Source organism: Ciconia boyciana, chromosome 6 (assembly GCF_034638445.1).
Source record: "Ciconia boyciana chromosome 6, ASM3463844v1, whole genome shotgun sequence".
NCBI classification, from domain to species: Eukaryota; Metazoa; Chordata; class Aves; order Ciconiiformes; family Ciconiidae; genus Ciconia; species Ciconia boyciana.
The window spans coordinates 20,768,279-20,795,046 of record NC_132939.1 but is presented as its reverse complement, the minus strand read 5'-3'; the positions used below and the strand labels follow the sequence as shown (position 1 = coordinate 20,795,046).

The window sequence follows — 26,768 nt, the reverse complement described above, 5'->3', positions numbered from 1 at the left end:
AACAGCTTTCCTAGAAGGATAATTCAGTCCCAAGAGAGCAGGACAAGGGGACTGCTCCATTGCCTCAGGAGATGCTCCTATAACACAAGTCCCAAGTGTTTGCCATGGAATTGTCCGATATACGCAAACATCACAGGTAAGAAAAAGACATCAAAGTCAGGCTTTCCAGTGATGTTAACAGCACTCAGGTTGGGCTTCATGACCAGTGCCCCAGCCTTGCTGACTACAGGCAACAATACTAAAGTAACATGCTGAAGACAACAGTATAACAGACTGCCTCTCAGCTTTCCTTTAAAATTAATTCCTGTTGGCCACCAGCAACCAAGGTCTTACCTGAAAAAACAGAGATTGTTTGCTTGTACATTATTATCTCATATGCACTAAGTGCTCACCATTCATTAGACTAGAAAACAAATGCAATAAAGAGAGATTACATGAGAAGCTGTCTCAGTACCATCACAACATATAAGGGCACAAGTGAACTTCCAGTGTTCTGATAGGAGTTTGATACACATGAAAAGCTGCCATGTAAATCTTACTAATGGGGCTTATTGCAGGATTATGAGCAATTGCAGGATTATGGCAGTACTTTCTTATTGAGGAGAAAAATATTAGTTTTGGGGGATAATTTATTTTTGAGAAAAACACAGTTGTTTGCCAGCCTGCTAGTGCCAGTACCCAGGCAGCACTCTGCAAGGGATTACTGTTCAAATGGTTTATTTCATTAACCTGTTTCAACAGGGCAGCATTAACCTCCTCAAATAGGTAACCTTGATGGCCAAGGCAGAGTGATGTAAACAACTCAGGATGAGATTGCTGTTGAGAAATCAAATGAAACTAACCCCAGCATTGTCACAGCATTGTTGTTTCTATTTTCCAGACATAGTAGGAACCTTAAGGTTTGTGAAATGCTGAAAAAAGAGGAAGCAGCGTTTGCTTGAGAACGAAGCTGTTCTTGTGGTTACAAGTGTTAGGGAGGTATCTGCAAACAAGGTTCAGTATCCAGTTTTGCCACAGATTTCCGCTAAAGTCACAGCCCATTGACTAGTTCTGCAGCACAATCCCTGTTCTGGAAAATGCAAGACACAATGTTTTCTTTGGGTTTGGCTACATGGAAATACCTTTCCCTGTCACCAAAAGCATGAGGTGAAAGCGCTATGATTGTCTTGGTGTTAAGGGCCTTTAAGAGGGTCAAAGCTCAGGTGCATCAATGCTCACCTCTTCAGGTGGAGGAGATGAGGGCTGACAAGGATTATGTAACCACATCAAATGCAAGGGAGGAAGGAAATTACAAAAGCAAGTAAAGGTATGAAAGGAAGAGAAAGAAGGGTGGTATACTCATAAACAGAGGACTTGAGATAAGGGGGGTTAATTCTTTAGGTGCTCCAGGATGGAGCTAATATGTATCAAGGGTACTTACTGCCAGTTAGGTGAGGTTGTGGGCTCCAGGGTAGAAACTGGAAGAAAGATAAGGCTGGACTCCTGCCTGTCTGATGGAAGGAAAGCGCAAATGTTTAACAAAAAAGCACTCTGTAGAGGATGGAGTATGAGGCCTAACTTGAGCTCAAATATTGGATTTATACAAGGGTTACCTGCTAAGTTTGGTTGCTTCAGTCAGCTGACTGCGAGGCAGTAGACAGGTGTTCTTACAACCTGGATGGCCCCTCTATGGGGAGGCTACCAGCTTTCCTTACATCCTCTGAAAGGACATTTGGAGTGGTAGGAACAGGAGAGGGGCTACTGGGATGACTTCCACTAATATAATTGGTGAAATTCCTGTGGAAAGGCCTAGCTTTGCTTAGTCTGAGAGCTGTTAAGGACAGGTGTAACAGTGTCCCAAATGAGAAACTTCAGACCAGTTGTAAGAAAACTAATGCAAATAGATTTATGTCAAGATGAATTAAGTCTTTTTTTTTTTTAAACTTTGCTAGAAAGGGCTTTTCCCCCATGTTGATTCTATTAAAAAAATACTTATGCTTTTTTGTTTTGTACCCCCCAAACCTTCTTCCTGCTGATCTTGCTTCCTTGCTTTGAGTTGAGCAGCTGCTTCTCTTGCTATGCTGATCCTTTTGATATCCCTGTAAATTTTCACACTTATCTAATTGTTTGAATGACTATAGTCTGTATTGTTTATGACAAGGGGATCTTTCCAGCTTCTGAAAACTATTTTGATCTCCTAATAGCACTGGCCTCTCACCCAGTGCTGCTCTGTGGTGAGCTGATATGCCATGGGCCTGCCTGTGCTAAGAGCTTATGCAGAAGCACTACTGAAAATTGCAGTTTCCCTGACCAAAGGTAAGTGTTTTGGTGAGCTTAGAGGCATGTAGAGAAAACTGCTAAGAGAAGGCTAGCAAAGGTAAGCAACTGTGTGTGTTTTGGTGAGTTTAGAGGCAGAGAAAGCTGTTAAAAGAGGGGGGTTGCCTTTCTCTCTGTTCTTGTGCTGTGGCTGTGCTCCTGGCAGCAGCCTGCCTCCCTCTGGCTCCTCAACTTTTTATGGAAGGGGAAAACTTTTCCCTTATTCTCATGTTTCTTGCCCATCTCCTGAGAAACAAAGGACTGTACTTGCAGGAAACTCCAAGAACTTGGAGCAGAGGCCTCCAAGAAACAGCATGTTTTGTGGGGGGAAGACAGGCTGCTGCCCCAGTACACGGCAAGGGGTGGGGTGCTGCGAGAAGCCGCAATCTTGTCCTTTCCCCCTTCTCCTCAAAGGAACTGGCTTAGCCTCTGCCACTTAAGGGAGGCACTGGTTCGGCTGCCATGGTTCAACAGGCGGCGAATAACCGCAATGCCCACGGGGCCCGGCCTGCCTGGGCTCAGAGAGGCGGTTCACCGGAGGAAGGGTTGGAAGGAGGGGCCAGGTGCTTCCCGCCCAAGGCCGGGGCCTGCGGAAGGGCCGAGCTGAGGGGCGGTGGCCATGCCACTGCCCCTCAGCTCGGCCCTTCTGCAGGCCGAGGGCGGGCCCGAGGGCCGGGCTGCTTCATATAAGCTCGGCGGCTGCCGCCAGCAGCTCAGTGGCAAAGTGCGCCGTGCGAGCGGCTGTGTTCTTCGCCAGCAGTATTTTCCGGCTCTCGTCCTCCGTCCCGCCCGCTCAGGGGCGGTGTGATGTGAGAGGAGCCCCGCGGCTTCTCCTCACCGTCGCGGCTGCTTCTTCCCCCCCTCTTCCCCCCCCCGCCTTCAGCTAGGCGCGGAGGCCATGTTCCCCCTGGACTCCACCTGGAATATCTCCTTCGCCGGCTGTGGCTTCCTGGGGGTCTACCACATCGGGGTAGCCAGCTGCCTGCAGGAACATGCCCCCTTCCTCGTCGCCAACGCCAGGAAGGTCTATGGCGCCTCAGCCGGGGCGCTCACCGCCACCGCCCTCGTCAGCGGCGCCTGCCTCGGTAAGCGCGGGGCGGGCACGGAGCCTTCGCACCGGTGGGCGGCCGTTGGGCGGCGCGAGGCCGGCCTGAGGTGCCGGCGCTGTCACAGCGAGGCCAGCCGGCTGCCAGAGCCGAGCGCTCCTTCGAGTCTTCCCTTCGTTGTTATTAATTTTTTAATTACAACAGCATCGGGGTGGTGGTGGTGGAAATAGCACTCTGCCTTCCTCCTCGTTCTTCCTAAATGCGTGGGGCGCTTTGTTTTTAAGGCCTTTACTTCAGTATTCACCCCCCCGCCCCTGGTCCCTTGCAGGTGGCTGTGTGCCTCAAACTGAGGTCCAAGGGGGTGTCGGAGGCACCTCAGCCCCGTAAGGCGGTGAAGCACGCGTCCAAGATGGGCACTTGGCCCCTGTGGGATGGAGGGTGGGTTGGTGCCCCTGTGCCCCGCAGAACAGGTGTCGGCAGAGGGGACCGGTGCCACACGTCAAGGAGGCCCCTGATGGTAGGAAGTCAGCACAGAGGTCCTGGTTTTGACCCCCACCATAGTAACGTGGACTTGTGAGGGCTCAGTTCTTGAGTTTGGCTTGAATGAATGTAGGTCTGGTGGGGCTGTTGGTGAGGACAGGAGTTGACCTCTCGCCGTGGGCACCAGCTCTTAGTGGCTGTGAAGGGGAGGTGAAGCAGCTGGAGATGGAGACATCAAGCAGCATGTTGTATGTATGGATTAGAGTTGAACAGCATCTCTGAGTAACTAGGAAATCTCTCTCTATTCTTTCTTAGCATCTTTATTTCTGGAAGAGGGTTATTCCTGGGGGTATAGGGCATTGGGGAATTTTCTTGCCCTCTGCAAGAGCTAGATCTCCAGTTTAGCTAGATATTATCTCTGTTTTCAAAGTACAGAAGAAAGAAACCTTAGAAAGTCCTCTCTGAAGCAGGCATACAATGTAGTCTGTTCCTGCTTACGGCGTGTCTGGGGAACAGCTGAAGAGAATGGTGTGTGGTGCCTTCTGTATTTTTGCTGGGTTTAAGTTCAGCTGTTTTGCATATGGGGGAAAAAGTAAACACATGCTAGAGTCTGTACTTGGAAGCTTTTCTTTTATTTTGAGAATAACAAATGCAGAAAAGTATCTTAAACTTGAAAGGGGAATGTGGTGTGAGAGAATCAGGTATATCTATTTAGTCTCAGAGAATTATGAGCCTTTCCTTGAGCCAACTGAAACGAGCTGTTTACTGCTTGAACTCCTCTCATCTTGATCACAGGTGTCTTTTCACATCAGTCCCTGTTCTTTGGGGACAGGTAGAGTTTTGAGATATAGCCTTCATGCAGCAGAAGTTAGCTTTTTCTGTGTAGTTAGGTTTGAAGTTTCCCCCTCCTTAGCATTTTGTTTACAGAAACTCCCAATGAAGTGTAACCATTGCTTCTGGAGCTTGATGGGAAGCTCTTACCAGCTGTTCAAACCCCGGTCTGGGATCTTAAAGGCTGTAGTCATGCTATGGTGCTAGCTTTTATTGTGGACAAGGGAAAAGGCCTCCTCTAATCCCTTCTCCTGCAAGGATCCATTTGCTGATAGCTGCCAGGGATTTGGTTGCTTTACTTGCTGTTGCTTCTGTTGAAGATGTGGCTGTCCAATTAGTTCCCTAACTGGATGGTCCCTGTGCTACTTGGAAGTGTGGCGTGAACATGAGACAGGCTGGTGGTAGTGCTCAAATCCCTTGCCTTGCTCAGATGTCATTATAGTGCTGAGCAAGTCTGTTATCATATCTACCTTGTTCTTGCTATTTATATGTCCAGAGCATCCATGGTGTGCTAGGCATTGCCCTCAGGAAATTACCCAGCCTGGTAGAGAGCTTTCTGTGAATCAGGATTAGAATAGGTTTTCCCACTCCCTATGAGGTATAAGGGGAGGCATGATAAAGAGGACTGAGTTAGGGACCACTTTCTAGGCAGCATTCACCTCCCTCCTGAAAGAGGGCAAACCATGCTGTTTAAAGCCAGCCAAGGCTTGGATCTTGTATGTTCAAATTCTGTCTTAAGTTTGACTTCTCTGGGATAGTTTTCTTTTGACTCTGGCTGTGTGGCTGGCATATATCTTGGGTAGAGAGCAGCTCTAAGGCAACAGAGCTGACTTCTGAAAGTAAAAGCAAATAGGGTGCTTGGTTGGGGCATGGTATCGCTGCACTTTGTCCCTGTCGTAAACCCTCCTGACAGTGCAGATTCCAGGCTGAGGTCCAGGGGTTAGAATGAAATCATAGGGAAGAAGGGGACCGGGCAGAAGGTACAGCTGCAGCCTGTACTAGGAGAGCAGTTTATCTTAGTACAGGCTATTGTAGGATCCCGAGTATCTGTGTTTGCCGTGCAGCTGGTTTCTGTCTGAGAGTAGGTGTAATATCCCGTGGGCTTTGAAGCTTATGGCAACTGCTACCCTGCACTGTCTGTTGCCCTGTCAATCAAATTGGAATTCTATATAGTGTCTCTTGATGGATGACAAGCAGAGGGGAATTTTGTAGAAGCCTTGCTTATTTGGCTGTGTGTAGATAAGGTTTGTGCCTTTATGCATCTGTACTTGGCTCTGACTCAATGAGACTCTACTGTGCAAAGATAAATATTTCCTGGGGAGGAGTGGAGAAACATCTTCCTTTGGGGTTTTTTTTTGAGATCCTTTGAGACCCTGTTCAGAGAGAACAGCTATTTTCCTGGACTTCAGAGTGTAAGATCCCACTTAGTGGTTTCTTTTCCAGCTTTTTTCCTTCTTGCCTTTGCATCTGTTCTGCTTGCCTCTGAGCTGATTCTGCCTTCTCCCTGAATTAAGACCACACTGTCATCGTTCGTATATGGCAGTAAAGCTTCGCTATGAGCTAACACTAAACTGAAAGCCCTGACCAAATGATCTGCAGCCTTGAGAGCTCACTGTAGACTTCAAAGGTGCATTTGAGAATACCAAATAAAACAATATTGGGCATCCATATTAGCTAGGCAGAGGACCTTATTTTCTAAATAAGAGGCCAGGAGGTATTTATGGTCTGATATGACCTCGCCTAACTCTTGTTAAGCACTTTACCATTAAGTTGTAGGGATCTTGGATTTATTCTCCAGGGCTACAACAGTGGTATTGTTCCACATCTGAATTGCTCTCTCCAGCTTTGAGGCTCTTCTGTTCACTGGCATGAAAAAGCATTGCTATTTTTTCCACTAGAATGATCCGTGTGGCTATCAAGGTGCATCAGGCAGTCTTGCATGTTTACAAGTTACTTGATTGTGCATATTGCAGTATTGTAGCATGAATCACTTCTTGTCCTGAGGGTTTTCTGGGAAACAGCCTTCTGTCATGCCTCTGTCTTCTCTTGGGGCTGTTGGAGTCCAGCACACCAGAAAATGCACCTTTATGTGCCAAGCAACTGAGAAGTCCCTTTGTGCTGGCTTTGCAGTCTCCTCCATATGCGTACCTCAAATCCTGCAGCTTTTCACAAACTTTAGGCCTGGAGTTCTGAGGATGCTTACCTGTCTGAATAAATCCTTAAGTCACTGGGCCTGGATGAGTAAAACTGGCTTAGGTGACATAATGACTGTCCTTTTTTAAGTCACGAGTAATGCTAAAATGCAGCTGCCGTCGGATTCTTAAATCTTTAATACAGAGTAGGAGATATATTTTGTTAATCCCCTCTCACTCCAGTGAGCTGTATGGGATTTGGTGTGCCTGCTTTGGAAGCATAGCAGCCTGGATGAAAGATGGGATGTGAACCTGTAATCACTGAAAAGCTGTTTTTGAGCTGATGCTGAGGTCCCAGACTGTGCTTGTGACTCATAGTTAACCAACAGCATCTCAATTGTCTGTGTAGCATGTGAGTATTGTGCTATACAGCCCTCATCTGAGGGTGGGTTGGAACAGCTGAATTGCTTCTTTTTTGGGGGGAAGAGGTGGGTTCTGCTGTCACAGGCAAAGCTGGCTATCTGTGGGCTGGCTAAAGCTGGCTAATTCCCCTATCTGTGGGAATTAGCTGTTCTCCTAAAGCATGACAATGTCAGCAGAAAATGATAAAGCAAGCTGAGGGGATGCTTCTAGTACTAAGAATACAGAAAGGAGGCCATATATCTGCTAGGTTGAGCAGTGTTGTTTAGGGTGCTCTTTGGAGGGCAATTCCTGGGTTGTTTACAGGATTCTTTTTTTTTTTTTTTCCTCCCAAAAAAACCCCCTAGTATCTTGGCCAGGACTCTGTCTCAGGCTCGACCTGAGATGAAGTAACAGTTATTTGACATTCACGTTTGCTTGTCAGCTGTCACCATGTGACCACCAGGAAATACACTGCTGAACTGTAGAGACTTTTTCCATTGGGTAGCAGGAGGAAAAAAACCCAAACAAACAAACCCTCTTTTACCTTTTGAAATTGAGATAATGGATGATAGCAGCATCTTAAATGTTGTGCTCCTGAAATTTGATTATGTGCACGCAAAGGCTTAAGGACTGGTCATGGAGGTTATTTCCTCTCTGTGTGTGGAGTCTAACACCAAATCCCAGATTGAGGGAGGGAAATAAATCAGCTTAGTCTCTACAGAGTCTCAGGGCAATGCCAGTTTATGCTGGACAAAGTGTGAATCATGAAGCTTATCCTAGGGGAAGTATAGGTGATGCTGTCTTGTGTGGCTGTGTGAAGAGTTCTATAGATCTCCTCAGGTGCATGAAGGAAAGCTTCATAGCATCTGTGGCCTCTCAAAACTAGAATCCCTCCCTGCACAGGAGATTGTAATTTGTATCTCCTGCAAAGGCCCTAGCTGGGGAAAAAGTTGTTGAGCTCAGCAGCCCCAGCCCAGTCAATGGAAGGAGAGGGACCCCTATGTATGTCCACGGAGATGTGGATGTAATTCATGGGGAATTTCCTAGCACTCCCCGGAAGCAGTAAAGCTGCTGCTGCTTTGGTGGAAAATAGAGGTGGGTGAGGGGGATGTTCTGTGCTGACATATTTGGAAATCTTCACTGGCTTGGTGGAAAAGCTGCTGTGCTTGGATCAGTGCCATCAGTGGTCACAGGGCTGCAGGCATGGGTGTCCAGATGAGTAAGCTGGCAGCCAGAGCACCCTGCAGTACCTTTTGGTGGGAGGAAAGGAAGTTGTTCCTGCGAAGGAACAACTTGTTAATAAGGAAGTTCCTGTGAGGAAAGGTGCTCTTGCAGGCATCTTGTTGGATGAGTGCAAGGGAAGCCAAGCAGCCACTTTTAGCTAAAAACATAGTCATAGCAATGCATGTGTTTATTCTTTTGTTACCCCACATAGACAGTAGGTATGCAGAGCAGCTTGGTGCCCAGCCTTGCTCCGTCAGCCATAGCTGTGTAGTGTCAGTGGCAACGGCACAAGCGGTCTTTGCGTGGTCATTCTTCTGACCCATAATTTCAGCATCTGTCTTGAACTTGTAGCATGTCCAGGCTGTTCCACTTCTTTCTGCCTCTTACCTCCCAAAACTCTTCAAGGCACCTGCAAGTCCTCCCTATAAAATATGAGAAGCTGTTGTGTGTTCTTCAGGGTCCTGTGGCCGGTTATTGATTATTAAACTTAGTCCTGATAAATCAAAAACCTTCCTCAGATTCCTTGCTCTGTCTTCCAGTTCCAAGCTCCTGCTGCTGTAGTAGTTACAGCAGCTCTGCCTGCATGTCCAGTAGCTGATGGTGTTTGTTTCCTGTCTGTCAGAGGGCCATGCTGCCTTCCAGTGCAGTGGGCTTGGGAGTGACTGTACTTTGATGCTAGCCCCCTGTTTGCTCTGGGCTTCTCACACTTCCCTCTGTGCCCTCCATGAAGCAGGGATGAAATGTTCACCAGCCTGGCTAGAGAGGATTTTCAACTCTGCTCTGCTTGCTTTGTGCTGTACTTGAAGAGGACTATGCAAGGGCTGGAGAAATGGTAATTTGGTCATCATTCCTTCTTTCTCGAGCTGGGAATGGACAAGCCTCTGAATTCCAGGGCCTTTGCAAAAGCTCAGAAATCTCTTACTCAAAAGAGCAGTGTGAGCGGGTGACTCCTGTCCACCTTGTTCTCCACAAGGCAAACCCTACTGCTGGCTGGATTCCAAACTGGCCACCACTTTCCCATTGAATCCTCTGCACTTCTACACTTTCGTTGCCCAGCTCTAATACTCGGCCTCTTTCTTTCTGCTAAGTATTCCTGGGACTTGAGGTGAAAGTCAGGATATGCCTTCAAGAATCTGGGAGTCAAGGGAGCCCACGTATGTGTATTTGCCTTGGGCCATCTTCCTCGTCAAGCAGGCATAAGGCACCAGGGAGAGCAAGAGCTGATGAAAAGGAGGGGTAGAGGAAATGACTCCATGTAGAAGGCCCTAAATAAGTCTATGTCCTTGGGAAAAGGCAGAATGTGTCCTGGAAGTGATAGGGTCTGGGGTAGTAGAAAATCGCTTCCAAGGAGCACATAGGAGGGAGGGAATTGATGAGCCTGGGAGTATAGAAAAGATGCTGGAGATGGTTGTAGCTCTGCCTGTTGTAGCTACAAAGGCTGGAGGAAGGGAGTAGAGAGTTTGGCACTTGTGATACAATAGCTGCTTGTGACAGGCCTGATCTGAGGTTGTGCTGATCTGTGGTACAGTGTGTCTGGGAGAGCTGCCCTCAGTGTTCCTGGAGAAAGGGACTCTCCCTGGCTGAAAGGCACAGGACAAGCCAAGCTCCATGCGATCCCAGCGATGACGAGTCCAGGCGGGTGGCATGCACTTGGTGCTTGGGATGTATCAGGTGTGGAAGCTGGTAGTTTTGGTAGAACCCTGGGGTTTGTGCTGCCCTTTGGCACTTGCCCAAACCTGAAACTGTGGTGCTTTCTGGTATGGATAAAGGCCAAACCTACATTGATGGATTCTGTCTAACAAGTCCTCTGGAATCAGCAAGCTTAGTCTTCTGCAGCTGTTTCCCAGGCTTTTGGCTATGCTGTGCCTGGAAGATATCTTCTGAGAAAGAACCTTTCTCTTGTTTGGATGGATCCTGATCCTGCAGTTTGTTTGGATGGATCCTAAGCCTTTTGGGTTAGGATTTAAAGGATTGAGTACCATTTTAGCACTGGAGGCTCTGGCAGTGTCTCTGAGCTGCCACTCCTGTGGATTATCTAGTTTAGCATCCTGAAATAGAGGAGGTGTCATCTGAGGGTGTAAATGAATCAGGAAGCCTTTACATATGTTAATTACAAGAGCTGCTCTTGCTGGCTTCATTGAATGCTGCTGATTCAGGGCTGGGCCTGGCAAGAAAGTTATTCCAGTCCATCATGGAGGCAGGGTGTGGATTCAGGCTGCCATAGTTATGTCATGCATGGAGAAAGTTAGAGCTCCATTTCAGAGTGGGCTGTCAGCACAGGGGGATTGACACTGATTCATCTACCCCAGTGTTCTTATATAGTGGGATTGGTAAAAACTTGTTTATGGGAACAAACTAATTGTTTAACAACTAGCCATACTTCTGCAGACAGAAGAGCTCACTCTGTGTGTGAGCTTCAGGTGGACGTTGCTACATCTGTCTTGCTGCTCTCCTTGCTTGTGCACTGCTCAGCCTTGCAGGAAGGGTTGAGCAGAGGCTCTTCCCTTGCAGGGGTCTGTGCCACCCTCTGTGAGCAGCTCCTGTCCTGCTCACGTGGCTGCTTTCAGAACCCGAATCATCTTGATGCCCGGCAGTTGTGGTTGAGGTACTGCTGCTGACGTCCATGGAGGAAAGGTAATGTCAGTCTCCAGATATTCCGTGTCATGGCTCCCAAGGAATGCAGCCTGCCTTGTGGTCTGACTGAGCTTCATCCCAAATAAGCTTCATCATCAAAATGAGATTCCTTCTAGAACAAAATGCCCGTGCCTATTCTGAGGACTGCTTTGAAACAAAGCTTCTCATTCTCACTTCCTTGCTGGTAGCAGGCTCTGCTCATGCCATGGCTAGTGGGGAAAAGTTCAGGGGTGTAAGGTGACAACATGCCTGTATGAGATAGAAGGGCAAAGCGGGCACAGCAAGCAGTGTGCTCGCAGGTGCAGGGGAAGTGCTTGGCATGGATTGGAGCAGTTGGCTAGCTGTGCAAGCACGAGGGAGCTGGGCATGATGCAAGCTGAGGGCCAGTGGAGGACTGCAGAGTTACTCCTTTCATTCTGTGCCAGGGCGAGACAGTGCTCTAGCAGCCAAACAAGTGTACAGTGAGAAAGGACAGGGGAGAAGGAAGACGGGCTGCCCTTTTCTGCATGACAGAGCTAGCCATGACTGTGGTAACATCTCTAGTGAACAAAAAACAATTGCTGCCTGCAAGCATGCAGGAGAGCATTTAGCAGGTGTTGGACTGAAAACCACCAAAAGCTGTGTGTGGGCTTTGCTTTGGTGTTGGTGAGCCAGCTGAGGGAATGGCTAGTGTGTGATAAAGCTGAAGCGATGCTGGCATGGCAGCTATTTCTTCAGGGTCTGGAAACAGAAATGATGACTGCTCATTCCACTTTGTCTTCATAAATCTATGGTGTGGGTGCCTGGCAAAGGTATCTACTGTCCTGTAGCACTGATCTCTCTTCTTCCAAATCATCTTACCTCCAGTGATACCTCCACTGTGAAGTGGAAACAGTGCGCTCTTTCTGTAGGTGTGTGGTACCATCCTGCAAACCAAGCCTGAGAAATGAGTATGGAGGCAGTGTGTGTAACATTGTGCGTGTGGGTGAGACTTGATCCTTCTGCACCAGTTCCTGTTCAGAATAACAACCACCATAGGCTTTGTGTTAGTGGTTTTCACTCAGATGAATAAAGCAAGAGTTCGATGTGGTTCCACTTCTGCATCTATGCAGGGCAGAGGAAAAAGGCAACTTTGCATTATTACAGCATGCTTTTTAGTCTGTTTCTCCCCTCCACTAGCTTTCGCTCTGACTCAGAGTGAGCAGCAGGGATCTGAGCTGCACCTTCTCTTACTCTGTGAATCCCCTTTTCTTGTCACCCCATGCAACTTGAGTTGCACTGTAGCATTGGCAGGGATTGATGGATGGATAAGGACAGGACATAGCTTTCAGTACAGCTTGCCTGTGGTCCTGAGCAACTTTTCCTTTTCATGTGCTGTTATACCATTTAATTTCTCTCTAACACAATGAACAGAAATGCAGCATTAAGCCTTGTATTAGGGAATTACAAGGGAGAAAGATTAGGCTAGTGGGGATTGCTGTTGTGGTTGTGACAGAGAATGATCCTGGCTGCCTGCCTGAACTGAGCTGCCTCTTGTCCTTCCTATTGATTGTTTTGCAGTAGCAGCTGCACTGTTTTCTGGTTTGTGTTGCAAGAGTAAATGCTCTGGTCAGTCCTGGCTGGAGAAACAAAGCAGGCCTCAGCTCGGAGAACATCAGTCACCTGGTGAGGCTTTGGTGTGCCAACACTACATTAAGCTTGGTGCAAAGGTTTAGCTTAGAGTTGCAATCAAGCCTGGCAGCTCTTGTGCCCGTTCTCCCAAAGCCTTTTTACTTCTGTACAAAGCAGAGCAACCTGCCTTAAGGTGAGATGAGGTATAAATTGTGCATCTGCACTTTGGCTTGCATGAGGGTCCTACCCTGTAGGTACCAGCGGGTGGACAGGCAGGCAACACTCACTGTGGGCTGCCCAATGAGCTGCTCTGTGCAAGAGGAAAAAACTGGGGCAACTTAAAAGCAGATCTTCTCTTTATGTTCCCTACATCCAGGATGTGGCAATAGTTCTAGTTCATCTATTAACTGGCATCCAGAGCACACAAAGTAACTCTCTCTTTTGGCTTGAAGGGGAAAAAGAGCTCCTTTTGGTTTGGCTTTATTTGAATAGATAAAGTGACCAACAGCTTTTTGCTTTTTTCACAAATTTTACTTGAAATAGAAAAGTAAACATCTTGGGGGGGAAACATGTTAAGAGGGAGGCTTCTGCCAAGCAGTTGCAGGTGATCTGGATTTACTTAGCGCTCCTGCCACAGGCTGTGTCTTGGCACTGTTTGTGTCTAGACTTTGCAATGCTGAGTATTGAGAATCTGAGCCAGAAGGTGTTGTGGGCTGAGCCCTTCCTTCAGCATCTGCCTCTGGCTGTAAGAGATGGCCCTGCTTGAAAAGCCATCTCTTCCTCTTGGTGTTTCCACTGCCCCACCTGTAAGGTCAAAATAGGTGTTGCTTACCATAGTCTGATAGGGATCCCTAGGAGTTACTCCAATAGGGTATGTATCAGTGCCCCTCACTCTTGAGCAAAGGGGGAGAAAGACCATTATTTACAGCAAGTGGCCAGGCTTTCTAAGAAATCTCCTTTGCAAAATCATTTGCTTGTTGAGCTTGGGTTAAATCCCTGCACAGAGCCCCTGATGGGAAGGGTTTCCTGCCACAGGGAACAGCTGGTCAAGCAGTAGTGCTGTCTGCAGACTGAGTGGGTGTGTTGTGGGGGCAGTTGTGTTTGCTAGCCATGTATTGCAAAAAAAAAAAAAAAAAAAAAAAAAGCAAAGCTTCCTTTCTGTATCTCTTATCTGGAGCCAAGTCAGCTGAGCTGTTTCTTATCTGATGGCAAAATAGTAGAAGAGAAGGATTGAGTGAAAACCTTAAAATAAATAAATATATCCCAGACCAACAAAAAATAGGGAAGTCCCAGAAGAACAGCTTGTTTTGGTACATGGCATTTCTCAATATTACTAGCTTACAGGAAGATGTGTACAAATGTGAAAAGAATTGTTGCTGTTAGAGGCTCCACTGCTAGCTGCCATCCCTCAGCCTCAAATATCTTTAAAATGGGCATTTTTTTCTTTGTGTTAAATAGTGGGAGTTATACAACTTCTGGCAAGTGAGAGATAGATATCCTTTCCACACCCAATGCTTTTAGGTATCTAAGATTTCACACTGAAACTAAAGAGCTGTCACCAGCTGTGGGGTACACCTATTGCCTGACAATGTCTTATAAGGGCAGATCATAAGACATTGCTGTCACTTTATTTCCTGATGGCATGAATTTGTCTTTGGGCCCCACTTTGACATCCCTCCAGCCTCACCGATAGGCAGTCAGAGAACATCTTGGGTCAGGTTCCCATTCAGGACAAGTCAGCCTTTGTTCAGCTAAGCTCAGCTGAAGGTCTGTCTGGTTCTTGCTTTTTGGGACAATGAGTGGGAACCAGGTTGCTTCAGCGTGAGTGTGGGAAGAGGAACAGAAGTCCAGCCAAGCAGTGGGATCTTTCACAAACTGAGGTCAGTGCCCACAAGAATCGGTTGTCTTTGGGTCACTGGCATGTTGCTACATACTGCTCCTTGGGGTGAACAAACAGGCACTTTCTGGTGGTCTGAGCTACCTGTGAGGAAGCATTCAATGAAGTTCTCTGTTAATTATTTTCTAGATGTCAGCTTGCAAACTTTTGTTTCGGTACCTGTTGTTTACAGCTTTATGTTTTTGGGCTGGTGACAGGACTGTGTTATAATTAGGACTGTATCATCTCCTGGGAGAGGCCAGGCAGGAAGAGCATGCGCATTGCTTACTCTCAGTATTCAGAGAAGAGGCAGGTGCAGGGGCTGTGTGTGCTGAGCTGGAGCAGCTTGGGGATTTGTGCCCAGGAAGAACACAGGACTGCTCTCCTGAAACCCATGTTCATCATTAGAGACTGGCTTTTAGCTGTTCCATGGATGAGGTACAGGAACAGCTGAAATAGCAAGGGACAGGCAACCAAGCTAAATTAACCTTGAGGGAGATCATGCTAGTAAATTCCTTCTGACTCATCCTATTCCTAAATTCAAGTCTGGACTGGGATCTACCAATGGAAAACATGTATCTGAGTTAAAAGCAAAGTGTGAAGATCATAGCTGGGGACTCTTTCAGGGAGCATCTGTGCTGAGCATCACACAAACATTGCTCCAACAGATAGCTAAGTAGAACTTAAGCAGCTCCAGAATGAGGTCCCTGGTTATGGTACACAGGAGCTGGCTCCTGTCCTGAAAATCTTGCAGTCAAAATAGGTTGGTCATGCCATTCCAAACTAACAAGGCATTGGGCTCTCCAGGTGCTGGAAGATTGTCAAAAGCACCTGCACTTCCTTCTGCTAGCTGGCTTCATTTTGAAGCTTCTGGTATTGGTGCGTCTGGCCAGTCTGGAGCCTTAGCTGGGTAATGGGACTGAGAAGAGAGGAGCAGTGCCTCATGTGTTGTTGATGTGTAGAAAGGAGTCCATTTGAATTCTTGTTGATGCTAAATGAGAAGCAGGTTTAGCAGGGATCTGCACAGTTCCCTGCCTGCACCATTAGTCCAGGCGAGGTACAGCACCTGCAGTCCGCGGTGTGACCTCTCTGTGCGTGCCTCCTACCAGCCCTACATCCATCCACTGTCTGTGCCATCCTCTGTTCTCTATCCCTGTTGGAGAGCCTTTCCTTTAAGCTTGCATCCTGTTTACTGCTGCACTAGCCAGGGAGCAGGAATGTCCCTGGCGCAGAGGGTGATCTTTGTGCCGATGTGGAGCTCTTCCAGAGGGAGCTGCAGCGTCATGGGTGAACCGCAGTCACAGCAGCTGCTGGGCGGAATGTCCAGAATGCCCTCTCCCTCTTCAGCCTGCTCTGCTCCTATTTTTGTTTGTGTCTTAGGGTTTTTTTTCCACTTGAAATACTTTATGGGTCAACTGTCCTTTTGCTGGCTGGCAAATGGATATCAGTGTGGACTAATGTCAACAGGTGAGCATCATAGTGCCCTTGGTGCAAAAGCCCTGCCGCTGAAGATGCAAGGCTGAAGAGGCCCTTCCTCCCCACTTGCCACCCCTCCTGCTGTGGGGTGTTTAACCTTTGTGATGGTCCTCATCCTTATCCATTGCACAGGCTTGAAGTAGCCTTTCTGTTTCTCTCAGAGCTCTTAGCTGTGGTTAAGGGTCTTCCCAGCTGCCCACCTAACAGTTTTAGGTGGTTGATCTTCAGCTCTTCTCCTTTTCCAGAGAGAGAGTACCACCAGGCTGCTGTGGCTGGAGGTGTTTGCTTACTATTATAAATAGCATACGCTGCTTGAATGCTTTTCAGGTTAGAGAAGGGTAGTTTAGGGGAACGGGCCTTCTGAGTAAAAGGTGATGAAGCTTGTGATGGGCCTTAGTTCCTTTGAGCTCTCCTGGCAGTAGCTCTCTATCTTCTCTTCTTGCTTCTCTTGGAAATGGGTGACCTGTATCTTGTTCTAGGCTTTTAAAAATATATTTATATATTGGGTGAGCAGCCCTGTCCAAGAACGCAAGGCTGTAGAGACTTAGATACTGGGTTATTTTGGAGTCGAGCCTGACTGGTGAGGGTGAAAGGCAGTTCTTTAAGGGAACAATCTTGCTATGTCAATAAGCTAATGTGAAGCTGTCTTGACATAGCTTGAAAATGGAATGTGAACTAGCAGCTGCCTTTGTGTCTTTTCCCATGGGTAACAGTAACTTGCCCCTTGTAGCTGCTGCAGAAAGATCACAGGATGAACCAGTAGAGGTGGAGCAGCTGGCCTCCCTTGTCTTGTAAGGGACACATTGGGGTGTTTCAAAACACAACTGTTTGACGCTCCTTTGCGTCATCACAACTGAAATTCAGATAAGGACAATGGCCCCGCAGTGCTCAGGTTCATGTATAACAACACCCACTGGGGCAGCAGTGGGGGCAGGGAAGAAGGGGGATATGGCTTTTCTAATTAAAATGGAATATTCCACATTAATATAATTTTTAGAGGAATATTGGCTTAGTAAATCTGTACAGGGAGAAGTGTTGAATTAATTGGTTGGTGGGAGAAGAATTAAATGTTTTCTCAGCAATCAATACCAACTATTAGGGATTGTCTCTGCCCCTTGGTACGTGCCCCTCAGTAAGGGAAGAGGAACTTAATTTAGCTTTTTCACATGACCCTGTGTCCTGAATCACCAGATCCATCAAAAAACATGGGAAATTTTCCTGTGGACTGGAATTAGCACTGGACTGGTGCTAGTAATAATTGACACCTTGTGGCTGACCCCTGTAGGACTCGTCTGTCTTGACCACCTCTCATTCAGCTGCTCCCTCTGGCAGGCTGTGAGCAGAATTTGAGCTGGTTTTCCTGGAATAGCACTTCTGGTAGGAACAGGATTAAAACAGTCACCTCTTCTCTCTCTTCCCAAATGTATTTCCAGGAGGGCTTGTCATCTGTCATGGATCTAGCTACATAAACCTGGCTCCTTTGGCTGAACTCTCAGCTAGCCTTACTTCCAGGAAAGCTGGTGGTGCTGCAGATCACCCTGTGCCCATCTCTTCCCACAGAGCCATTCTGCACTCATCTTTGGTGCAAATGAGCCAGCAAGTTCAACAGAATCACGGCTGCCCTTAAATTGAAATACCTCAGAAGCTCCTGTGTGTATGCATGTATGCACACATGTATAAAACAACCAACCCCCAAAAGCCTACAAACACCCGGAAAGTATTCAAAGAATGAGATTGCTGATTAGCAATAATTCTTATTTTGTCCTCTGTTCTCCTCTGTCCTGCCACCTCTTGGTGTGACCATTTCACTTGGCTGTGAAATGGTCATAGAGCAGGTGCTGCAACTGAAGTCTCCACTCAGTCTGTTTCCTGGCTGGGACTTTGCTGCTTTGTTTTTCTTAAGCAACTTCCAGCTCATATTTTAGCTCAAACAGTCATAAACTCAATTTAATTGCCATTGTTTTCAGTATTGCTGTCAAATCTTTCTGCTCACTGAGATGCCAAGTCTGAAAGCATCATTCTCTAGGCACCATCTCTTGGGTTACAGTCCACCCCCCCTCCTAGCATGCCCTTTGCATGCAGGGTGTCTCCCCATGGCTGCACACTCAACACCCACCCTCCCATTGGGTTTTTCAGCTAAGACAGCAACTCCCTGCAATGCACTCAATGCAGTGGAGTTTCCTGGGGTCATGTGGCCAAGGTGCTCGGCTAGGATTCATTCAGTTTTTGGCTCTGTTGCAGATTCTCTGTGTGTATTTCCTCCCCTTGTCAGATGTGAAGGTGTCTTAGGGAGTGTTATGAGTGCTAATGTCATGGTGCTGATAAAATGTAATTTCTGTGAGGCTGACTTCCTTCATGTTGGGAAGGATGTTGAACCATGTGGCTACTATCTGGAACAGGCTGGGCTCAATGGCTTACTGCTAATTGAGTAAGTAAGATCAGAATTAGACTGCTAAACATTGCTCTAGGACAGAGCAAAAGACTGGGATTATAGTGCTAAAAATTGCTTCAGAGGGGGGAACTTGGATTTTCTGCTAAGTTGCTACCTCACAGTGCCTAAAATCCTGACCCCAGAGTCTCTGGTCATGTTCAAGGGTCCAGTTCTGTGTGTGCTTGAGCTACGGGTGTTGATGGGTTTCCTAAGCACAGAATCGCATTCCCAGGCTGTGTTGATGGAAAACATGTTGCTGGCACATGTGTATTGCAAAAGAGTGGGATGTATCAATATAGCATTGAGGGGGGTGTTGCTCTTATCTCCATTATATTTATTAACCTGGGTCTAACTTGGGTTCTTTCATTCTGCTGCCTCCTTTCTGCAATTGCAAGACTGGGTAGGAGAGCAAAACGGAGGGATTTCCAGTTGGCTTGAACTGTTAGTCTTTAATCTTTCTCCAGGAACTGAACTTCAGTTTGATTGGAGGGAAGTCTTGGTTTGTGAAAGCATGTCTCTTCTCCTGGTTTCTTTAATTCTTCCCACATTTATATTCCCAATGCCCCTGGGAGTGCAATGATTGCTTGGTACTTGGAGGAACTGTTGTTGCCATGGCTAGGAGATGCGTGTGGAAGCAGCAGTCAGTGTGTGCAAAGGGCAGCATGCTGGGTGCTGAGGGTTTGGCTTGGGTTGATGTTTTTGTTTTGTTTTCTTTCATCCCTCCTTTCCTGCTGCAGAGCCCTGATGTTCTTGCCAGATCAGGCTCCTAGTGACCATGAGATAATGGGCTTAGCAGATGCCTTCCCTTTTGTGCAGATGGGACGTCTCCTCTCCCCCAAACCCAGCTGGGTCACTGTGTGAAAGGGTAAAGCAGACATGTCTTTGTGAGCCCTCCTTGCCATCAGGGCCTAGTTTAATGCTGTGGAATCAGACACGGAAGGGACGGGACACCAAAGACACTACATGTGGCACTAAGTCACTGATTCCCTAATGGAGCATAGTGTCCGTCTTGCTCACCTGAGATGTGGCTGACATTCACAGCAGAGCTGGGATTGCTTAGCTGGAAAGCACCAACATTCCTGTTTACTGGTGCTTTTGCTTACAGGCAGATGACTTTTTTCATGTCAGAAAAAAGATGATGTTTACTAGAAAAGGTTTAGTCGAAGAAGTTTTGAAATTGATTTAGCCATAAGCTCAAAGCTGTTAAACCATCTTCCGTGTTTTCTTTGTTAGTCTGTGTTTTCACCAGCCCTGCATTGGCCAGTGAAACAGGATCTACGGAAAAAGTATGAGGCCTTAGCCAGATGCATGTCATCTTCCTTGACTTTATAAAACATAGGTAAGATGAGGATAGCTCTTTGCAATGAGGGCCAAGACAGCAAACTTCCATAACTTCTGTAACACTGCCCACAATAGCCTCTCGTCTTGAGTTATATATCAACCAGTGGGGAGAAACTTCTGAGTAAAGCTGTGAATTAGGCTTTTCTGTGCCTTATTTTGTAAAGGAGAAGGCTGGTTTTGCTAGGATTTCATGGTGCATTTTTCTTTCTCTCATTCCAGGTGAGGCTGGCGCCAGCATTATTCGAGTGTCAAAAGAAGCCCGGAAGAGGTTCTTGGGCCCACTCCACCCATCTTTCAACTTGGTGAAGATCATTCGGATCTGCCTGTCCAAGACCGTGCCAGAGAATGGGCATGAGGTTGCAGCGGGACGTTTGGGTATTTCCCTGACGCGGGTCTCTGATGGAGAAAACGTAATACTGTCAGACTTCAATTCTAAGGAGGAGCTGATCCAGGTGAATGGAAACTTATTGCAGAGGGCTAAGCAGGAACTGCATGCAGTTTTGTTTTGCCTTGGTCTCCAAATTTCCTTAGTAATGGTGTATAATTGTCAGCACATGCCAGTGTGGTGTTCTGAGAAGAGTAATAGGTTCAGTAGGCTTTGATCTGCTTTTTACATTCTGGATCTCTTTCTCCCTCAGGCCTGTGTCTGCAGCACCTTTATCCCTGTCTACTGTGGGCTGATACCTCCAACCTTGCGTGGAGTGGTAAGTAAGACTCTAAGATGCTCCTTCATTAAATCATGTAGTAATGCATAAAAAGGCAGAAATGCTGGTACTCAATTTTGGCAGTCTTATTGCCTGTCTGCTGGCAGCAAATAGCCTGAAGAGGCACGAGAAATTCCCAAATAAACAACTTCAAACAGTGGATGTGCCTTCTTTCCACTGCTGCCTGCAGTTGGCTATAAATGTCCCAAAGACTAGAGGATTTAACATGATAGTAATGTATAGCAGCAATCTGGGCAAGTGTTGGCTGACTTAGCAGATGGTTCTCCTGGCTGCTTGGTACAATGTTCTCCGTCACTGAGGCTCCAACCCTCTGCATGTAGAAAGAACTTGGGTCCAGGATAGAAATCATGAGTGTAGTCCCTCTCCCATGTGCCTGACACTTTCTGCGGGGTTTTAACTAGTGGTGCTGATACCAGACCTCTTTTCCATGGAGTTCTTCCTGTCCTTCCTCTGAGAATAATGTTCTTCTGCCTGCTAGAGCTTTCTTTAACATCCTGTCCAAGGCCGTCCAGAGCAGTTTCTCCTTTCTGTGTTTGCATGTTAGAAATGAAAACATTTGAAAGCTGCGCAGAGCTGGAGCGTGTCTGAATATTGCAGTCATGCTTAAGGGCCTCAGTTGAGCTTGGACTCCCCTTGTGCTACATAGGTTAATGCGCATGTTAAAAGGCAGTTTGTTTGCAAACTAAATAGTCAAAAGGGAGAGGGAGAACTGCTATTAATGTATGTGTGCCCTGGTTTCTCGTAAGTGACCTGATCAAGATGCCTCAGTTTGTCAGAGCACGGCATCAAATCTGCTCCCACTGCTACCTGTGTCCTAAAAGTGAGGACAGTTTTGCTCCTGCATAATATACAACTTGGCTGGTTTTGTCTTGTGCAAGTATGTTGGGCAGGGAAATGACCTAGAAGAAATGTCCAATGTCCAGCCCTTCAGAGAAGTGACAGAATCAGTAATGGTTTGGCATTTGCTCTACAGCTGCAGGCAGGGTTTTTGTCCCACAGCTGGTGGGAGCATAACAGTGACTCTTGCCTGACAACTCTGTGGGACTAGTTGAGGTCAGTGTGGATCAGGCAAAATCTCAAAATTCCAAAACCGTGTACAACATCAGGGTTTCTGGAAGGTGCAGCCGCCCTGGCACACTGAGGGATGACTTTTCATGTCAAGATTCCTCACGGGGAAAGGTGGGGAGTGAATATATGAGATGAGGAAATCAATTCCTACCTCTTCCCCAGAAAATCATGACTCTCTCTGTCTCTGAAGGGGGAAAGGTTAAATTAGGTTGGGTATGAGCCTGGGGAAAGGCTTTGAAACAGGACTGCATGGTTCCTAGTGTGCCTGTGATGACTGTATTTGCCACAGGACAGACTTACAGGCCTGGCATGAGGACCAGTTTTCAAGGCAATATGATTGTCTGCAAGGTGCAAAATTCATATTCTGCCTTCCTCTTCATATTTTTCAGTGTTCGCTTCTCTGAGCTCTGGTAGACTCATGGGGTGGATGATGAGGATGGGTGGGGAGAGGAAAAAAAAAAAAAGAATTTCTCAAATACTGAGAAATGGAAGGGTCAATAACTTACCTGTCAACACACATGCTAGCTGTGAACTGTCTGTGGCACATGGGTGAGATGAACCTCTAACAAGGGTCAAAAAGCTAGTTGTCAGTTTATGGGAGTGAGGGGGAGGACACGATAAGGGAATGGAACCGGGCATCCCAGAGTTCGCCCCAGTCCCCAAAAGCTGCTGCTGCTCACACGCGCAGGCAGCTGGGGGGCTCCAGCCCATGGCTCTGTGCTGTTACAGGCTTTGCAGGAGGTTGGAGAGTCGTTAGTCTTGGGTTGCTGGAGGTTCAGGCAAATCCAAAGAAGTGGCAGCTGATCCTGAGTAAGGAATGGTAATCGGCATTGCTTGGGGAATGGTGGACCCGAGAAGCGGGGTCTGCATGTTTATTCCTAGATTTCCATGCAGTGAGAAGGCTTTGCCTGTCAGCCATATTGTAGTTAAGCCTTCTTTCTAATGGCATCCGTTCACTCATGCTGCCACCCTCAGGGAAACGTTTGTTTCTGCATCCTTACCGCAAAACTAGTGTTGTCTTATCTAAGTGGCCAAAACACAGCTCCATCTTTTTTTAAATGAAGTGGGTGTCTGCCACTGTGCTGCCTGCTTTGCTCTGTCCTCTTCCCCCTCAGCCTGTCATGGTCTCATCCATGCAGAGGGAGTCAGCCAGGCATCTCCAGCTATAGCTGTGCCTTGTCTGGCTTTCAGTGGAGCGGCTTTGGGGAGATGATGACAATGACAGTCTGCTATGGTTGCTTTTGGCTTAGGGAAAACTGATGCCCACTTTAAAAGGGGGGCGAGTGTTGAACTCTTTTTTGGCACCTGACATGAGGATGAAATGCCCTGCACTATGAGGTAGTGCTGCTGTAGCCTACAACTGTAATCACAAGCCATCTCCCTTGAACCTGTAGGCTGTAAGCAGAGTAGCCCCGAGGTTTAGTTTGCCCCCAAGAAACCTCCTGTGCAGTCCACCCTGACCCTGTTGCCTTGATGGGAGCTGGATTCCTATAGCTGAATTTGATTGCTTTCAGCCTGAGAGCCTATGAACTGTTCCCCAGGCTCAGAGGAGCTGCTTGAAGAGGTGTCTGCCTGTCTGCCACCCACAGCAAGAGAGAACAAAGAGCACCCTCCAGGCAAAGCAGCCGGCATCTTCCTAGGCGTTGTGCAGCAAAAGGCCAATGTCAGTGGTCAGTCTACCTGTGAGACGAGGCAAAGCATGACACAGTACCTCCTCTTCCAATCAGCATTTCCATGCTCTGCTTGTTTTCAGCCTCTGCCAGCTCAGCTCCTCACCCAGCAGAGCTGAAAGATGTTACAGCTGCTGCTCACAGGGCTGTATAGCTCCTGATGATGGTTTGCGTTTAACCCATCCAAAGGGAAGGGTTCCAGGCAGCAAATGGCAGGATCAACCCTGGTACAAAATCAGCAGGAGTCTTCTGTGACTGAGGTTCACAAGAGCTTGAGTTGTTACTCTGCAAAGGTCTCAAACTTCCTGCTCTTTTGGCTTGACCAGCATCCCCTTCCTTTTATCTTCTGCATGTTGCTTGCTCTGCCAGAGGCCTGTGGTAGGGATTATCTTGCTCAGCTCCTTGTGCAATTATGGTACTTCAAAGAATACTTTGAATTGAGTACATGCTACTGGGGTTGTCCTTCCTGCAAGGGTAACACAAATGTATTTATGGTATATATGTACAGAACACTCCCTGATAAGAGAGTGCCTGTTAGGAGCAAAACCCAAGTCCCTTGTACACTATTACCACACCACAGCAAGTAGATTCCAAATGTGTATGCATGTGTTGGGATTGCTGCTTGATAAGCCTGCTAGCAACAAATCAGCTGGTTTTACTCTTAGTTTAACTCTTAGTTTACTCTCAGTCCACCAGTGGGGACCCGTGCCTGAGCTTGTTTTCAACTCAAGTGAAAAATGGCACAATGTCACGGTGTGACAGCTTAGATCAGTGCTAATTTGCACTGCAGGTGGTTGTTGGTGTGTCATATTATTTAATTGGACAGCAGTCAAACCCCATGGGGGATGTAAGTCAGCAGCCACACAAGTGAATATGCCTTTCTCATTGAACACTTGTGACCAACACACTTGACCATAGGAAGAAAGACACATAGCAAAAGGATATTATAGACAACATAGCTATGCTATCACTGGTTTTGACTCCTGCAGTGCTGGTGGATGTACTCCATACTCTTCCCAAATTCTTGGCACAAATATGAACAGGGACACAGAGTAAAAAAGCCGTTTGAGTTATGAGAATGAAGAGTGCTTAATTTGTCTTGATTTCAGAGATACGTTGATGGGGGGATTTCTGACAACTTGCCACGATATGAGCTGAAGAACACAATCACAGTGTCTCCGTTTTCAGGAGAGAGTGATATCTGTCCACGGGACAGTTCCACAAACATGCATGAGCTGAGAGTCACCAATACAAGCATCCAGTTCAACCTTCGCAACCTCTACCGCCTCTCAAAGGCCCTGTTTCCTCCAGAGCCACAAGTGAGTATCCTGACAGCACCAGAACTTGGGGACAGTAGATAGGCACTGGCTATACTGTGCACTTTAGCAGAAGATTCCAGACACTGTTAGTTTTGTATCTCTTGTTTGTCTGTTTTTTAACCTTGACATTATCAACCCAGTGACTTGGCAAACCTTGACCATCTGCACAAGGTTGTATAGGTCGCTTGATTTTCTTTTGCTGCTGGGACATCTGGAATTTAGGTGGTAGCAGTTGCTTGGAAAGTATTCCCATGTGGCGCTCTCTAGAGTGGTGTTTGCCAGGAAGTCAGGCTCACTTGTAAACAAGGATGTATCAGCTATTGGAGCCAATGTGCTCTTGAATTTTTTAAGGTCGGGATGGAGCTGCCACCCTGAAGCCAGTGACTATCTCCTAAAAAGCGCCAGTAGAGCAGGTGGCACTGCAAACAGCTTTGCATGCTTCTGAGCAAATGCAGCCTCAGATAGCCCTGGCATTTGGGCATAATAAGCATGCATTCATGTGCTGAATTACTTGGACAAGTTTTTCCTTGCTCCCTCTCTAGCCTTAGCTGGCTTTATCTGCAAATGCAGTGGCCCTCCCTGGCATCTGCTGGGAAGTATTCTGGGCTGCTTGTCAGAGTGACTTGCTGAAGGCTGCACACAGCAGCATCAGCTCTAGATGGGAAAATGAGGTGGCTGCAACTGTAAGCCTGTACTTAGGTAGGATTCCAGATGTCCCTTCCAATCTGATTTATCCTGTGATTCCCATATCCAATGTATTCATGTTATACCTCCCATTCCTGGTCAAAACCTAGGAAGAGCTGGCAAGGATGAAACTTGTCCTTGGGGTAGCTCAGGAGTCAGGAGAATTCCTCTAAAGCCAGCGTTGAGCTGGGTGTTTGCTGGGCTCAGGCAGACAATCTCCAAACGACTTGCTCTGGCCTTCCTCTGCCCACAGGTACTGCGGGATATGTGCAAGCAGGGCTATCGGGATGCACTGCACTTCCTGAAGAAGAATGGTAAGGCACTGGGTGTTTGTAGGGTGCACTGACTTGCCTTTTCTGTGCCAGGCTTGGTGGCTTGGTTTTGAGGATAGCCAATGGTGCATATGAAAGGTGTAAGGGCAGGATTGAGCTGTGCTTCAGATATTGGAACATGGAATTTCCATTAATAAGTCTATTTTAGCACTTCAGGAAACAGAGGTGGAGTGGACACCTTTCCAGTGCAATGCAGAAGGACTTTAACCACTAACCAGAGCAGTGACTTTGGCACACCTGGGTGTTGAAGCTACTTAGCACATGCTCAGTGCTACACCAACACAGTTGTTAGGCACCAGTGCCACTTAGACCTCCTGCAGATATCCTGCTCCTTTTTATGTGCAGCTAGGGTATGTCTAATGTGGCATAGCAGTGCAGAGTGCAGGCATGCCCTCAGCAGCCCCCAGCACCTGGCAGTTTGACACTACTGTTTCACTCTTCTTCGGGCAACCAACAAGGAGCCTCCAACTGTTCTAACAGGTTGAGTGTTTGATGCCACCTAGTGTCAGTTTATAGCAGCTCAAGCATATTTGTTTGTGATGTGTACCTTACTGGGATAAGAGCAGTCCTGCAGCTGTGTTTGTGGATTAAGCTGCAGGAGGGAAACCTTACCTGCAAGATTGGTGACTGGCAGATTATAGCAACAAAACACTGCCCAACAGCACCCTGCAGTACTTAAAGGGCAAATATTAGAATTTCTGGTGGGGAAAGAGAAGATGATCTTGAAGCAGCAAGGTTTCTAACTCATTGTGGTAAGCATTACACTAGATGTAAGCTAAAGAGGCTGGGTATGATGTCTGTCTGAGGGGGGGTTAGGGTGAAGTGAGGGCTAACACTCTAAAGGCCAGGCAAGGCAGGGGAGCTAGTTTGTATCATCCTTACGGTATGACTTCTCATCTCAGGTCTCCTTCATCGTCCAAGTCCTGCCCGTCATCTCCTTGCCATAGAAGCCCCCTCAGAGAAGAAAAAAGAGGAAGAAACAGAAGCTGAGGACCAGCTAGAGGACAATACTGCCCTTGCTGTTGTTGAAGAGCACATCTTCGAACACTTGCCTCCCAGACTGAACCAAGGTATGATCCAAAGGGAGAGAGCCCAGGCAATCTTCCTGTGCTGCCTGGTCCACTTCAGAGGGTTATTGGGATGTGGGTATTGCTTGTGGGTGGGCTTGGCCATACCCAGGGATTGAACTGGCACCCGCTGATGGTTAGATGG

The 26,768-nt window shown here is 47.3% G+C and overlaps 1 protein-coding gene and 1 long non-coding RNA gene across 2 annotated transcripts in view; one reads left to right on the top strand and one right to left on the bottom strand.

The window, feature by feature from the left end:
* Window positions 1-783: 783 nt before the first annotated feature.
* Window positions 784-3,349, bottom strand: LOC140652975 (uncharacterized). Its single transcript, XR_012042989.1, has 3 exons — window positions 3,214-3,349; window positions 1,421-1,490; window positions 784-1,069 (listed from the first exon to the last, which is right to left on the bottom strand). It is a non-coding gene; the product is annotated as an uncharacterized lncRNA (long non-coding RNA).
* PNPLA2 (patatin like domain 2, triacylglycerol lipase) overlaps window positions 2,968-26,768 on the top strand; it is a 31,393-nt gene continuing 7,592 nt past the window's right edge. Inside the window, exons 1-6 of the mRNA XM_072864477.1 lie at window positions 2,968-3,380; window positions 19,978-20,210; window positions 20,397-20,462; window positions 24,331-24,540; window positions 25,478-25,538; window positions 26,459-26,626. Coding sequence (XP_072720578.1) covers window positions 3,194-3,380; window positions 19,978-20,210; window positions 20,397-20,462; window positions 24,331-24,540; window positions 25,478-25,538; window positions 26,459-26,626 — 925 coding nt within the window. The 5' untranslated portion in view covers window positions 2,968-3,193. The remainder of the gene's footprint in view (window positions 3,381-19,977; window positions 20,211-20,396; window positions 20,463-24,330; window positions 24,541-25,477; window positions 25,539-26,458; window positions 26,627-26,768) is intronic.